This window comes from Eriocheir sinensis, unplaced genomic scaffold (genome assembly GCF_024679095.1).
Source record: "Eriocheir sinensis breed Jianghai 21 unplaced genomic scaffold, ASM2467909v1 Scaffold1453, whole genome shotgun sequence".
Lineage (NCBI taxonomy): Eukaryota > Metazoa > Arthropoda > Malacostraca > Decapoda > Varunidae > Eriocheir > Eriocheir sinensis.
Genome location: NW_026110799.1, coordinates 1 through 14,239, shown reverse-complemented (window position 1 = coordinate 14,239; position 14,239 = coordinate 1). Strand labels below are relative to the sequence as shown.

Genomic DNA, 14,239 nt, shown 5'->3' with positions numbered 1-14,239 from the left:
GTCTATCAAATTCTTTTGAATCAATCCTTAACCAGAAGATTCAAAAGCACCTTTTTACTTCTGACCTTCTATCTGATCGCCAGTATGGGTTCCGCAAGGGGCGTTCTACTGGTGATCTCCTTGCCTTCCTAATTGACTCTTGGTCATCCTCTCTTAGCCGTTTCGGTGAAACCTTTGCTATTGCGCTGGACATATCAAAAGCTTTTGATAGGGTCTGGCACAAATCTTTGCTTTCCAAACTACCCTCCTACGGTTTCTATCCTTCTCTCTGTACCTTTATCTCCAGTTTCCTTTCTGACCGTTCTATTTCTGCCGTGGTAGACGGTCACTGTTCTTCCCCTAAACCTATTAACAGTGGTGTCTCACAGGGTTCTGTCCTATCTCCCACTCTCTTTCTGTTGTTCACTGATGATCTTCTTTCCAAAACGAACTGTCCTATCCATTCTTACGCCGATGACTCCACTCTGCATTACTCAACTTCTTTTAATAGAAGACCCACCCTACAGGAACTTAACGACTCAAGGCTGGAGGCAACAGAACGCTTAGCCTCAGACCTTACTATTATTTCCGATTGGGGCAAGAGGAACCTTGTGTCCTTCAACGCCTCAAAAACACAGTTTCTCCACCTATCCACTCGACACCATCTTCCAAACAACTATCCCCTATTCTTTGACAACACCCAGCTATCACCTTCCTCAACACTAAACATCCTCGGTCTATCCTTAACTCAAAATCTCAACTGGAAACTTCATATCTCATCTCTTACTAAATCAGCTTCCTCGAGGCTAGGCGTTCTGTACCGTCTCGGCCAGTTCTTCTCCCCCGCACAGTTGCTATCCATTTACAGGGGCCTTGTCCGCCCTCGTATGGAGTATGGATCTCATGTGTTGGGGGGGTCCACTCACACAGCTCTCCTTGACAGAGTGGAGTCAAAGGCTCTTCGTCTCATCAGCTCTCCTCATACTGATAGTCTTCTACCTCTCAAATTCCGCCGCCATGTTGGCTCTCTTTCTATCTTCTATCGATATTTTCATGCTGACTGCTCTTCTGAACTTGCTAACTGCATGCCTCCCCCCCTCCCGCGGCCCCGCTGCATACGACTTTCTACTTATGCTCATCCCTATACTGTCCAAACCCCTTATGCAAGAGTCAACCAGCATCTTCACTCTTTCATCCCTCACGCTGGTAAACTCTGGAACAATCTTCCTTCATCTGTATTTCCTCCTGCCTACGACTTGAACTCTTTCAAGAGGAGGGTAGCAGGACACCTCTCCTCCCGAAATTGACCTCTCTTTTTGGACACTCCTTTGACCTCTATTCAGGAGCAGTAAGTAGCGGCCTTTTTTTTATATTTTTCTTTACGCCCTTGAACTGTCTCCTTAGCTGTAAAAACAAAACAAAAACAAAAAAAACCTCATAATCACCTCCCTGTTCCTGGGCAATCAGAGGTAGAGATTATGTTGTCAAACATGAAGGAGCGTGCTGCTAAAACGGCAAAGCCGATTAGCCAAACTGTTGACGTCTTTTATGCTCAAGTTGACGTTGGTTGGCCTCATCTAATACCAACTGTGGAAGCGGTGAAGAGGGCACTTCGTCGGGAGCGACAGCGAGCAGGTGTACGAGAATTGGCTCCCTTCAGAACAAGTATTTCCGGAGACGCATTTCTATGGTACGAAGAAAATGCAGCCTCCAGGATTCTTTGAAACATTCCCGGCGGGCGCTAACAGCGCATAGCGTCCGTCAACACACCTCGAAGCTATTCCACATCTTCGAGCCACTCTCCCGCACCAACTTCCTCATCGACACTGGAGACTGGCGTCGAAGTCAGCGTTCTCCCCGCCACACCAAGCAAGAGGTCATTACAAAGCATCACTCGCCTCTACGCAGCCAACGGCACGGGGATCCCTGTCTATAAGAAACAAACGCTCCAGCTGGGCCTCAACCTTCGCCAGTCGTTCGAGTGGACCTTCTACTTGGCAACAGTTTCACAACCAATCCTGGGCGCCGATTTCTTGACGCACTTCAATCTCCTGATTGACATTAGAAGTCGCAAGCTTCTCGATCCGCTGACATCCATCTCAACCAAAACCGGAACAGCAGCAGGAGAAAGCACCCGCATCGCCACCATCAGTGCAGACAACCGATTTGCGTCTCTCCTCAAGTCCTTCCTGACGCTGACGCAGCCACACACAGCCAACAAGCCTGTGAAGCACCACGTGACGCACCACATAGAGACAACCGGACCACCAAGGCACGCCAAGGCTCGCCGCTTAACTTCAGAACGCTACAAACAAGCCAAGGCCGAGTTCGAGTCCGATACGGCAAGGTGTCATCCGCCCCAGCTCAAGCAACTGGTCGTCTGCCCTCCACGTAGTCCCCAAGAAGAACAGTGACATTAGACCGTGTGGAGTCTACCGAGCCCTCAACTCGCGGACCATTATGGATCGTTACCCAATGCCCATGCAACATTCAAGAGTTCTCCTCACATCTTGCTGGCTCCACCATCTTCTCCAGGATCGACCTCATCAAAGTCTTCCACCAGATTCCAGTCAACCCAGCGGACACCCCGAAGACAGCCATTATTACACCTGTTGGATTGTACGAGTAGGTCTCAAGAGCTCCGCCCAAACCTTCCAGAGGTTCATGGACGAAGTGCTGCGAGGACTGCCGTTCTGCTTCATCTACATCGACGACGTCATCATCGCCAGTCCTGACGCTGACACACACCGCCATCAACTCGAACAAGTTTTCACCCGCCTCAAAGACTATGGCATTCAAATCAGCGTCGACAAGTCAGAGTTCGGTGTTATCTCCGTAGATTTCCTCGGCCACACCGTCTCTACTTCAGGCATCACCCCCATCTCTTCCTGATGTGACGCCATTCAACAGTTCCCGAAGCCGACAACTCAGCGCCAGTTCAAGTAGTTCCTAAGGATGATCAACTACTACAACCGCTTCATCCCACGCTGCGCGCTCATCTTTCAGCCACTCTACTCCATGATCAAGCCCTGCAAGAGAGGCCAGACCGTCACACTCGTCTGGACTCCCGAAGCTGACGACGCCTTCCTCACATCCAATGGCGCACTCAAAGCAGTTACCACACTCAGCTTCCCTACTCCAGACGCCACTACTTCAATCTCAACGGACGCCTCAGACACCGGCGTTGGTGGAGTCTTGCAGCAGCACGTGAACGGAGCATGGAGATCCGTTGCATTCTTCTCGCAGAAAGTCAACAACGCCGAGAAAAAGTACAGCGCCTTCGACAGGGAACTTCTCGCCATCTACAAAGCTATCAAACGCTTCGGATACTTCGTCGAAGGCCGGGAATTTCACATTTATACCGACCACAAGCCTCTTGCCACAACCTTCATCAACAACAAGTCTACCTACACTCCCAGGCAGCTGCGCCACATCGACTTCATCTCGCAGTTCACAACCGACATCCGGTACGTCAGAGGTGAAGACAACATTCCCGCTGACGCTCTCTCACGTAACATCTTTGCAACATCCTCCTCCCTCATCGATTATGCCGCCATTGCTGCAGACCAAGCTGACGACGCCGGGTTGCAGCAATTGAAAGAAAACTCCGCATTGTCGATGAGGCAAATCGAGTTCCCCGGGACCAACGTGTGTAGTGCCGACTTGCCTGATGGGCGAGCCTCCCATAACCCACTTAGCCAGCGGGGTACCTCTTAGGCCGACTGGTAAAGGAGTGGCTCTCCCGTTACGCTGGTCGCGGGTTCGATCCCCGGCGCCGGCAAACCTTTCTCTGTCTGGATTAATTTCTCGTGTGTTTTGTTACACGCAGAGGACGTGTGTGAGAATAGTAAAGAGCAAATTTCAGGCATTTCATTGGTGGTAAAAGCGGTGGGCATCCTCTCCTGTGGTTCTGTTGTATCACCCCGAGAGGGTAACAGGTAGAGTGATGGCCCATGCTATCCGAGGTTGATAGAAAATGGGAACTCAACACACATAAATTAATCTAAATGGGAATGGGGAGACGTGTAGTGCTGACTTGCCTGATGGGCGAGCCTCCCATAACCCACTTAGCCAGGGGGGTACCTCTTTGGCCGACTGGTAAAGGAGTGGCTCTCCCGTTACGCTGGTCGCGGGTTCGATCCCCGGCGCCGGCAAACCTTTCCTTGTCTGGATTAATTTCTCGTGTGTTTCGTTACACGCAGAGGACGTGTGTGAGTGTAGAAAAGAGAAAAATTCTGGCATTTCACGTGGATCTCTACGCTGACGCATCTAGCGGCACCATCCGGCCTTACCTGCCGAAGAACCACCGGTACCCTCTCTTCCGCCAGCTGCACGACCTCTCACACCCCGGGATACGAGCGTCGCAACGGATGATGTCATCGCGATTTATATGGACGGGGATCAACAAGGACGTCAGAGACTGGACCCGCACCTGCGTCCAGAGCCAGGCCTCCAAGGTGACGCGCCACGTCGTCTCGCCTCCAGCAACGTTCTCGCCTCGATCCTCCAGACTCGAACACGTCCACGTCGACCTCGTTGGCCCACTTCCACACTCCAACGCCTACAACTACTTCCTCACCTGCGTTGACAGAGTCACACGCTGGCCCGAAGCTGTCCCGATTGAAGACATAACAACGGACACCATCACCAGAGAGTTCGTCAACACCTGGTGTCACGCTTCGGCACGCCTCTCAGCCTCACCGACCGTGGAAGCCAGTTCTATTCCAGCCTGTGGAGCAAGGTCATGACTATACTGGGGATCAAGCACATCAGGACTGCCAGCTACCATCCTCAGTCCAATGGCCTGGTAGAACCCTTCCACCGCCAACTCAAGGCATCGTTGGCAGCAACAATACCAGGACCGCAGCGACTGGACCACGACCCTGCGCCTAGCCCTTCTCGGCATACAGACGTCCTTCAAAAAGAGCTCGGCCACTCATCTGCAGAGCTCCTGTACGGCACCACTCTCCGCCTACCAGGAGAAGTTCTATATGCCGGGAACCTCAATGACGCCATGCAGAGACTCCAGTCAGTACCGCCACGTACATCGCCTACCAGGACGTTCGTGAACCAGGACATCGACACATGCACAAACGTGTTCGTGCGTGTGGACGCCGCGAAGAAGCTTCTGCAAGAACCGAATAATGGCCCCCTTCGCCGTCATCAGGAGGACGCGTAAACACATTACAATTGACCGCCACGGCAAGTCCGACACCATCGCAATCAACCGGGTCAAGCCCGCGTACCTCCTGTTCCCGGATCCTCCACCAACTTACACGGTGTCAGTGTCCCCTAGTCCTGTACTAACGAAAGATAATGTCCACTGCCACAAAACGCATGTAACGTTCCTCCTACCTCGTCACTAAGGGGGGAGTAATGTAGTGACACCCTAAATCTTTCCATTTTCTCTTTAATCTTCCCGTTCTCTCCATTTTCAAATCATTAGCCTATCCTTCACATCACTCCATTTTCTCTTATGCATCTCCTCTTTCTAAACCTTTTTCTTTAGTCTGCCTTCTATTGCACACACACACACACACACACACACACACACACACAAACACAAACACCGTATCTCATCCTCCACATGTCATCAGATCGCGAGTCACATCATAAATACGTGTATCTAGGCATCAATAATATTATCACAAATTGACCTACACACACAGAAACACCAAACTATCAGTATTGTAAATATTTCTTGTTACGTCACCAAAGTATTAATGTATTCAACGGGTTTTCCAGGTACGAGTGAGTAACTAGAATGAAAAAAAAAATACAGAGAGATATTACAAGGTCACCTTTAACAACAATAGAAGCGGAGTGACTAATGCATCAGGGAAAACCCCAGTATCCAAACTACATAAAGTATGCTCCAAAGATTATTTAACTCCCATAATTACCGTACACGAATCGTATTCTATAGACCCAATTTTACCCAGACACGTGGTGAACAGAAGGCAAAGATATCCGAAAGCACAAAGCGCCGAACCCCCCAAAACATACACAAGTGAGTACTGGCACGCACGTCGAGGCAAAACAATACAATAAGCAAATGAAACAAAAAAGGCGCAAACAAGCTGACGGGTCACTTATAAGACTACATGGCAACACCAATACTCACACACCAATCCCAACAGGCCAACCAACGAGCACAGTCCAGTTAATCCATCGCCGCCAAAGCTCCAGCCCTCACTGAATACCGAGCCTGCCGCCAGCTCTTACCACAACTACGAACGGCGTTTCGAAATGAGTCGAACTGTTTGAAAAACTGCAACGAGCAGGAGGAGGAAACGGACGAGTTAAGGAGGGGGGGTCGTTGCATTCTGTATATCAACTTATGTACAAAATCAGCTACCATTCCCTGTACAAATATAGTCTCGAAATAAACCTTCCAAACCAGAAGAAGCACCAAACAGGCTAAAGGTCTTTCCTTAACCTAAGAAGACGGCTTAGTGGATCCATACGGCTCGGCTCTAGCAGCTGGGTAGCTGTCTTCGGAAGCACACAGGCAGCAATGCTTGGCTTCCATGTAGTGGCCTAGGCTGCCACTACAATGGAGAGGCATCTCACAAAAGATACATGAGCCTTCGTATTCCTGTTATCATGATCTTTACATTTCTGCCCGGAATCGTGCCAAATCTATTTTTCTGACTTACCAAGCATTCTTTCATCAGTAGAAAGTGCCACAACCTTGCTTTCTCAAATCCTTCCAGGGACTTCTGGCACCCAGCCAAAAATATCTCTAAAGATGTTACTTCCATCTTTCCCAGCTCTCCTTAGTTCCGATGGCAGGTGACGTCAACGCACACGTTAGGAGCCTCTTTGAAAACCCATTGTACTGCCAAAGAAGATTTGTGCCCTGCCAGATATACAAGTCTAAACAACCGGAAGACATCCCTGGGTTGGCGTACAGTGCAGGAAAGCTGCAGCTTAGAAAAGCAAGGCCTGGTTGCGTTATGTCCCACTCCATAAGAAGAAATAAAACCTACACTGAAAAAAAAGTCCAGAATGAGGTGATCAATAGCTGGAGGGGTTACCTTATACGAAAGCTAACAAGCCAATCAGTAAGCACTGAAGGGTGGTGAAACAGCATTAAGCAGCAGCAGGGCTTCCCTCTGACGATAGCATTCCATCGCTGACAGCAACTATAGTCAAACCATTTCAAATTGTCCGTTTGGGCGTTCGATTCCGCGGGTCCTTTCCTCCCCTCTGCTCTGCCACACAGTCCCACACAGGGATAGGTGTTGGGACTGTGTGGCAAAGCAGAAGGGAGGAAAGGACCCGCGGAATCGAACGCCCAAACGGACAATTTGAAATGGTTCGACTATAATGGCTCAGTGCTCACTCGCCACCGAAATGAAGCTCAGGTGTCGGCTGTCTATTTGTCCTCCAAGATGAGTTATTGACTTCAAGCGCAACCTCTTCTAGGTCCTATTCTTACCAAGTCCGCCCTAGGGAGCCTCACCATCATTACCCAGGAGATGCTGCAACAACTTCAGCAAGGTAATCCCAAGAAAGCGACGAGGCAAATAACATCATCCCCCACTTGCTGAAAGATGCACCACACAACTTGCTGTGCCTCCTTCCATAATCGTCCTGGGCTGCCTTTCATCTCGGCAGTGAGAATATCAGTGGTAAGAGGCGAGAGTCTGTACTCTACATAAGAAGTTTAAAAATGACTTTCAAAACTACCGCCCTATTTCCCTCATTTCCGTTTTGGGGAAACCTTTTCAATCCATCATTGCCTCTAAAATCACCAACTTTTTGATACTTTCCACCTTCTAAATTCCCGACAGTTGGCTTTCGGTTGGGAAGACCGCAGCAGAACCTTTCTTTCACTGAGCAGCCGGGAACCACTCCCTAGAATTAGAGCGTGGTTCCAAGCTCGGTGGTGGGCCTAGATCGTGCTTAAGACACCTTCATTGCCCTTGACATTGCTGGTGTTTTTGACAGTGTGCGGCATCAGGGCATCGCCACCAGTCTGAGGAGCCAGGGGTGCTGTGGTGACCCCTTAGACCACCTCCACGGCCAGGCCCTGCGGGTGGTGGCGAATGGTTACGCCTCCTCTGAACACCTTGGCAAAACCAGCCTCCCTCAAGGAAGGCTATGGAACGTGTACTTCAATGACATCCTGCAGCTGAACAGGAACTCTCACCTCCTGTTACCTCCAGCCCGGTGAAAAATAAAGGTGGTAACCCCTGGGCTAAGAGGCGGTGTGTGTGTGTGTGTGTGTGTGTGTAATTCACCACGGCCTGATCACGAGTTGGATTCGCTTTCGCCAGCAAGTACCCTCCCGACGTGAGCAAGTGCTCATTATCGTCGATCTATGGGTACTGCCAGGACCTCACACGCCACACACCCCATCCCCCTTGCTCAAGGGGGAACAATAACCAATACTAGTCAACGGAAAGAATCCGGCCTGAACGGGGCTCGATCCGCCGCCTGTTTGGCCGTGAAACCTTGCTGCGCGGCGCTCTAGCCGATTGAGCTACTGGAGTGGTGTGTGTGTGTGTGTGTGTGTGTGTGTGTGTGTGTGTGTGTGTGTAATTCACCCACGGCCTTAATCACGAGCTGGGCTCGCATCCGCCAGCACCCTCTCGACCCGAGCAAGCTCCTTGTAGTCGATCTCTGGGGTCTACCGGGCCCTCCCCCCCCCCCCCCCTGTCACCGCTGGGAGAGTTGGGGGCACTATGAGAGTTACTGGAACACGAAGGAGTGCTCCTTTGCTCAAGGGGGGACAGTAACCGCACTCATGATGGTCCGCTATACTCGGTTTTATATAAGAAAATAAATTGGCGTTCGAAACCCCTCTTTTAAATTGTCGCAATCTCTGCATTCCTTTTAGCAAATAGATAACTGATAGACAACAATGCTAAAGACGACAGGATCCACTGTAAAATATAATAGTGTATTTAGCTTCTTTAAACACAAACACAAATGTTATATAGGTATTAGCAGTCCGCTGTGAGTGTGTGTATTTGCCTATTTGTAGTACAGGCTCTGAGCTCAAGCTCAGACAGTCCTGTCTCCCAATCTATATTTTTGTCCAACTTTTCCTCCATTATATGGAAGCTGCACGCTTCAACAATGTCTTTGTTTGATTCACACCATGTATCCACACTCCTGCATGGAAAACTGTACTTCTTTATGTCTTTCAACAAGTCCCCTTCCTCAATTTCTTGCTGCGTCCTCTGAGTTGCCTCCTCCCTTCCATCTCGATTAAATCATTTCTATCCAACACGTCCATTCCTCTTGTGTTCCTGTACAACGTTAACAGGTCTTCTCTTTCTCTTCTTTCTTTGGGTATTGATAGGCCAGTTCCCCCAATCTAGCCTCATATGACAGGCTTGATAGTTCTGGCACCGTCTTAGTCGCAATCCTTGGAATCCTTTCGAGTTTCCTTATATCCTTTTTCCTGTGTGGTGACCAAACAACCGCTGCCTACTCTAACCTTGGTCTAATCAGTGTTATTATTTTCTTCATGTTTCCATCTAAGTAGTGAAACGCCACTCTAATATTTTGCAGCAAACTATATGTTTCTCCGAATATCTTATCTATGTGTTGTGTGTGTGTGTGTGTGTGTGTGTGTGTGGTCGTGGTCGTGAACTCCTTCGTGTTCCAATAACTCACAGCGCCCCCAACTCTTCCAGCGGTGAGCGGGCAGCACCGTCCAGCTTGTCGGACATTCCTGGCTGAGAACATCGCCCCTGGAGAGTCAAAAGGCTACCGGTCAGTATGCCAGTGAGGTGGATTACAGACGTGCTTTGTGCAGTATGATGTTCTGATGTCCTTACTTTATCAACTTGCTCTGCTGACTTTTGTGTTAAATCAACAGTTTGTGTTGAGGCTGATGGATAGGCAGATTTGTACCTAATAATCTCTTTATTATCTATCACTTTATATCTTTCCACCTATCTGTCTGTATATCAGTCTACCTCTCTGTCCCCCACCCCACCCCCTCTCTCTCTCTCTCGCTCTCGATAGATAGATAGATAGATATACAGCTAAGAGATAGATAGATAGATGTAAATACACATGCAGATTGATAGTCGAATAGATGGATATAACATGGATATGCATATGCAAAGATTTAGGTAAATGTTCTCCACGTGTTGCAGGTGTCCCGCTGAGGAGTGTGCAGGTGGCCAGGTGTACGGGACAGCCGTGTACGATAAGGTGAGCAGTGTCCCGCACACTAGTTCCTTAAACCGCGTCATCTTTCATTCTTCACCCACATTATCTCTACAACAACTACCACAACTACTCTCTCTCTCTCTCTCTCTCTCTCTCTCTCTCTCTCTCTCTCTCTCTCTCTCTCTCTCTCTCTCTCTTTGGCCCCCTTCACACAGTGCCGACTCTGGGCCACGACATCCCCGCGACTTTTGGAACTGACAAGTCGGCTCCCACGCCCCAAGAATGTTTTTTCTCCTTCTTGGTGCCGGCTAGTATGACTGCCGACGGTCGACGCCTGTCTGGGACATTCGGCCAACTAGTTGCCAGGATGTCGGCGACATGCTGGCAATTAGTCTCTAGCCGAGTTTCAACGGTCATTTTCTGAAATGGCGCCATGTCTACGACAACCACGACTCAAGCGACCGATTGGCCGACAGTCGCAGACGGTTTTGAGGAGTCTTGCAGACGGCCGCCGACTCTCGGCAAGACTGTCTGTGAACTGACTGCCGACCAGCTGGCCGACAGTTGCCAAGGAGTTGGCCGACCACCTGCTGGACATGCTGTCCTGAAAACCATCAATCAACCCGGACTCTTCTCTAAAAAGAGGATCATCAAAGGTGAATTCCGGGGGGCAGCATGCGCCGAACAAGGTGGCGCCACTTGTCTGCGCCAAAACAGGCTGCGGCCGACCACCAAACCCCACCAAGAAAACCTACCGGCGGCATAGCCAGAACGTATAAAAATAAATTTAAAGGACATGGACCAGATTTGAATAACATAACTTTTTGTATTATGTTTCATTTGATTTTTCCATTTTAATCTTTCAGGATTCGGACATTTGCCTGAGTGCCTTGCATTCCGGGGTCGTCACCAGCCTGGCTGCCAACATCACTATCAAGCATCTGTCAACACCCCAGCCAGTCCTCGGCACGGCACAGAATAGAATTGTGTCTCACAGTAAAAAAGGGTTGGTATTGAGATTGAAGGTGTTGATCAAGAAGACAGGAACTCTCTCTATCTCTCTCTTTTACCACGTGCGACATCCCAGCTGCATCAGTTTACCTAACAAGGTTTCCTATTTACCCATTTACCCGTTCATAATGAACGCCCAGGTCAAAGTGTTTCTTTTTTCTTTCATTTTGTCCAAGTGTCCCAAGTGGTGGTGTGACCTAAGTTTCAAGACAAACTTGAAAACATGGCCACCCGACGATGGGCAAGGAACTTATAGACTGGTTACAATTGTGCGCGTATCGATATCGGTAGTATCGACATCGGCCCAGTTTTGTAGTATTGGGATCGGAATCGGTATCAATTAAAGTTTTGTTACATCTCAAGTTTGAATCACACGCGCATATCTCCCGCCTGTACACAAGCTCGAATACAAACCCTCGAAATGGAGGATGAAAGCCTGGGTAAGCTTCACGCCGACTATCCTGGCCGGGATTCATTCCTGGGTCCGCAGATTCGCAGCCAGGCATGCCAGCGATTTCACCAAGGAGGCGTATTACATCAGTATTCTTGAATGATGAGTTTCCTTTTTCTGAAACCCAACATTCTGTTCGCTTTATTTACTGAGAGAGAGAGAGAGAGAGAGAGAGAGAGAGAGAGAGAGAGAGAGAGAGAGAGAGAGAGAGAGAGAGAGAGAGAGAGAGAGAGGGGGGGGGGGGCGTGGAAAACCTCCGCCTACTGTCCTGTCTACTTCACCGTCGAGCGAGAGCCGGAGCTTGGATTGGTTGGCAATTCTTTATGACACAAACTTGAGGGAGATATGCGCGTGGGATTCAGGCTGGAGTTGTACCAAAATCTTTATCAATACCGATACTACAAAACTGGGCCGCTGCCGATACTACTGCCGATACCGATACCAGCACACTGGAAGCCGGTCTATAAGTTTCCTACCCACCGTCGAGTGGCCAAGTTTTCAAGTTTGTCCTTAACTTAGGTCACATCAGCACTTGGGCAAAATGAAATATTACCGTGAAAAATGAATGAAAAAGGAAGCACTTTGACCTGTGCATTTAATTCAATAAAGGAAGTTTTATGAAACTGGTGCTTTTTAGTAACAGTAAGATTCTAGACTTCAAAGGTCGATATAGTGAAAAGCATGTGTTTCGTTTTTGGTTACAAAGAAAAGTGATTATTTCATTATTATACTCCTAAATTAAAGATAATTAAAAAAACATCAAAGTGCGCAAAACAGCAGCGTGAAGCCGTGTGCGGGGCACCGCGTCTCGGAGGCAGGTGTGGCCCACTACCAAATGTTCTGCTGCAGTACTATACACCACGTGCTCAAAGTAATGTAGTACTACATCAGTGGTTCTCAACCTTTTTACTACCACGCCCCCTCTAGGAGCTGCTCTTTGCCTCCACGCCCCCTCTAGGAGCTGCTCTTTGCCTCCACGCCCCCTCCAGGAGCTGCTCTTTGCCTCCACGCCCCCTCTAGGAGCTGCTCTTTGCCTCCACGCCCCCTCTAGGAGCTGCTCTTTGCCTCCACGCCCCCCTTGTATCTATACACAAATTTCACTCCCAGATTTAAAAAGAAAAGAAAAATCTTTTTTAGTCCATTTACTAAGCATGAATTACATTAGTGAGATATTTGACACCACTGTTTTAATGCTACCAGATCTTGAATACATGGTTAGTGAGATATTTGACACTGCTTCCTAGCTACCAGATCTTGAATACATGGTTAGTGAGATATTTGACACTGCTTCCTAGCTACCAGATCTTGAATACGTGGTCGAATGCTTGAGAGTGCACAACGTAAGTCCCCTTCAACGTTCAGGCGGTTTCTATACTTGGTTTTGCTAGCAACGAGCGTGGAAAATGCAGTTTCACATAGATACGTGGATCCAAACATTGTTAGAATCCGAAGAGCCTGATGTGAGATCAGAGGGTAAACAGGAAGGTACTTGACCCGGAACGTCTCCAAATCCATATCTTTGAAGTCTTCTTTAGCTGTGGAGTTGAACTTCAACTCAAGGAACTCCTCCTGGACTTCATCAGCAACATCAGCTACCTCACATTGAAATGGGTTCCTCATGAATTTCCAGGCTTCACGCTTCTCGTCTATATCTGGGAAGTATCTGATGAATTTTGCTTTCAAGTCACTTAGATGAGTGATTATTTGTTTCCTTAACTCAGAGTCAAGGTTACTGTGAGCGACAGCAGAATCCAAGTTCCTAAAACTGGCTGTATTTCCTGCTGAATTCCACATTTCCAGAGGTCGAGTTTGGCCATGAAGGCTCGAATGGTGTCATGATGCATGACGATGTTGATGTTTTTCCCTTGTAGTTTAAGGTTCACAGCATTCAATGCTTCAAAAATGTCCACCAGGTAAGCTAGAGTTATCTGAAAGCCTTCAGACTGGAATTTGTCATGAAGGTTTGCCTTCTGCTTTGAATCTAGAAATATTGCTACTTCTCGTAGCTCATAAAGCCGTCCAAGCATGTTCCCTTTTGATGGCCATCGTACGCTCGTGTGAAAAAGCAAGGCTTCATGTTCGGATTCCATATCCTTACACAGCAGTTTGAAGAGACGACTGTTTAAGGCTCCAGCTTTGATGAAGTTGACTACCTTGATAGCCACGTTCAGGACATCCCTCATTTCAGCAGGCAAAGTTCTGGATGCTGAGGCTTCACGATGAAGTATGCAGTGTGTACTCATTACTGAGGGATTTCTTTCTTTCACCTTTGTGACGAACCCAGACTGCAGACCAAGCATGGCTGGAGCTCCATCAGTACATACCCCTACCAGTGAGTCCCAAGAAAGTTTATTTTCCTGAAAAAAGTTAGATGAATTACGAAAAATAGCTTCTGCTGTTGTGCAACCTTCCATGGGGTGACAGAATAGAATTTCCTCTTTTATATTGTTGCCTGACACGAAACGAACATACATCAGTAACTGAGAACACTGAGCGATATCAGTCGTTTCATCACACTGAATGGCAGAAACAGGGGAGGCTCTTGCTTGGTCGAGAGTTTGATCTGTGATATCTTGAGACAATTCATCGATCCTTTTCTTGACTGTATCGTTTGACAGAGAAATTTGGGAAAGCTTGTTTGCACTATCTTTCCCCAGAACA

General features: G+C 48.5%; 1 protein-coding gene across 1 annotated transcript; it reads left to right on the top strand.

Moving 5' to 3' along the window:
* Positions 1 to 5,123: 5,123 nt before the first annotated feature.
* Positions 5,124 to 11,189, top strand: LOC126990114 (uncharacterized; the record flags this gene model as incomplete). Its single annotated transcript, XM_050848664.1, has 5 exons — positions 5,124 to 5,274; positions 7,438 to 7,485; positions 9,633 to 9,711; positions 10,101 to 10,158; positions 10,983 to 11,189. Coding segments are annotated over exons 1-5 (543 nt in total), but the record flags the coding sequence as incomplete, so codon positions are not given.
* Between the last annotated feature and the right edge of the window lie 3,050 nt (positions 11,190 to 14,239).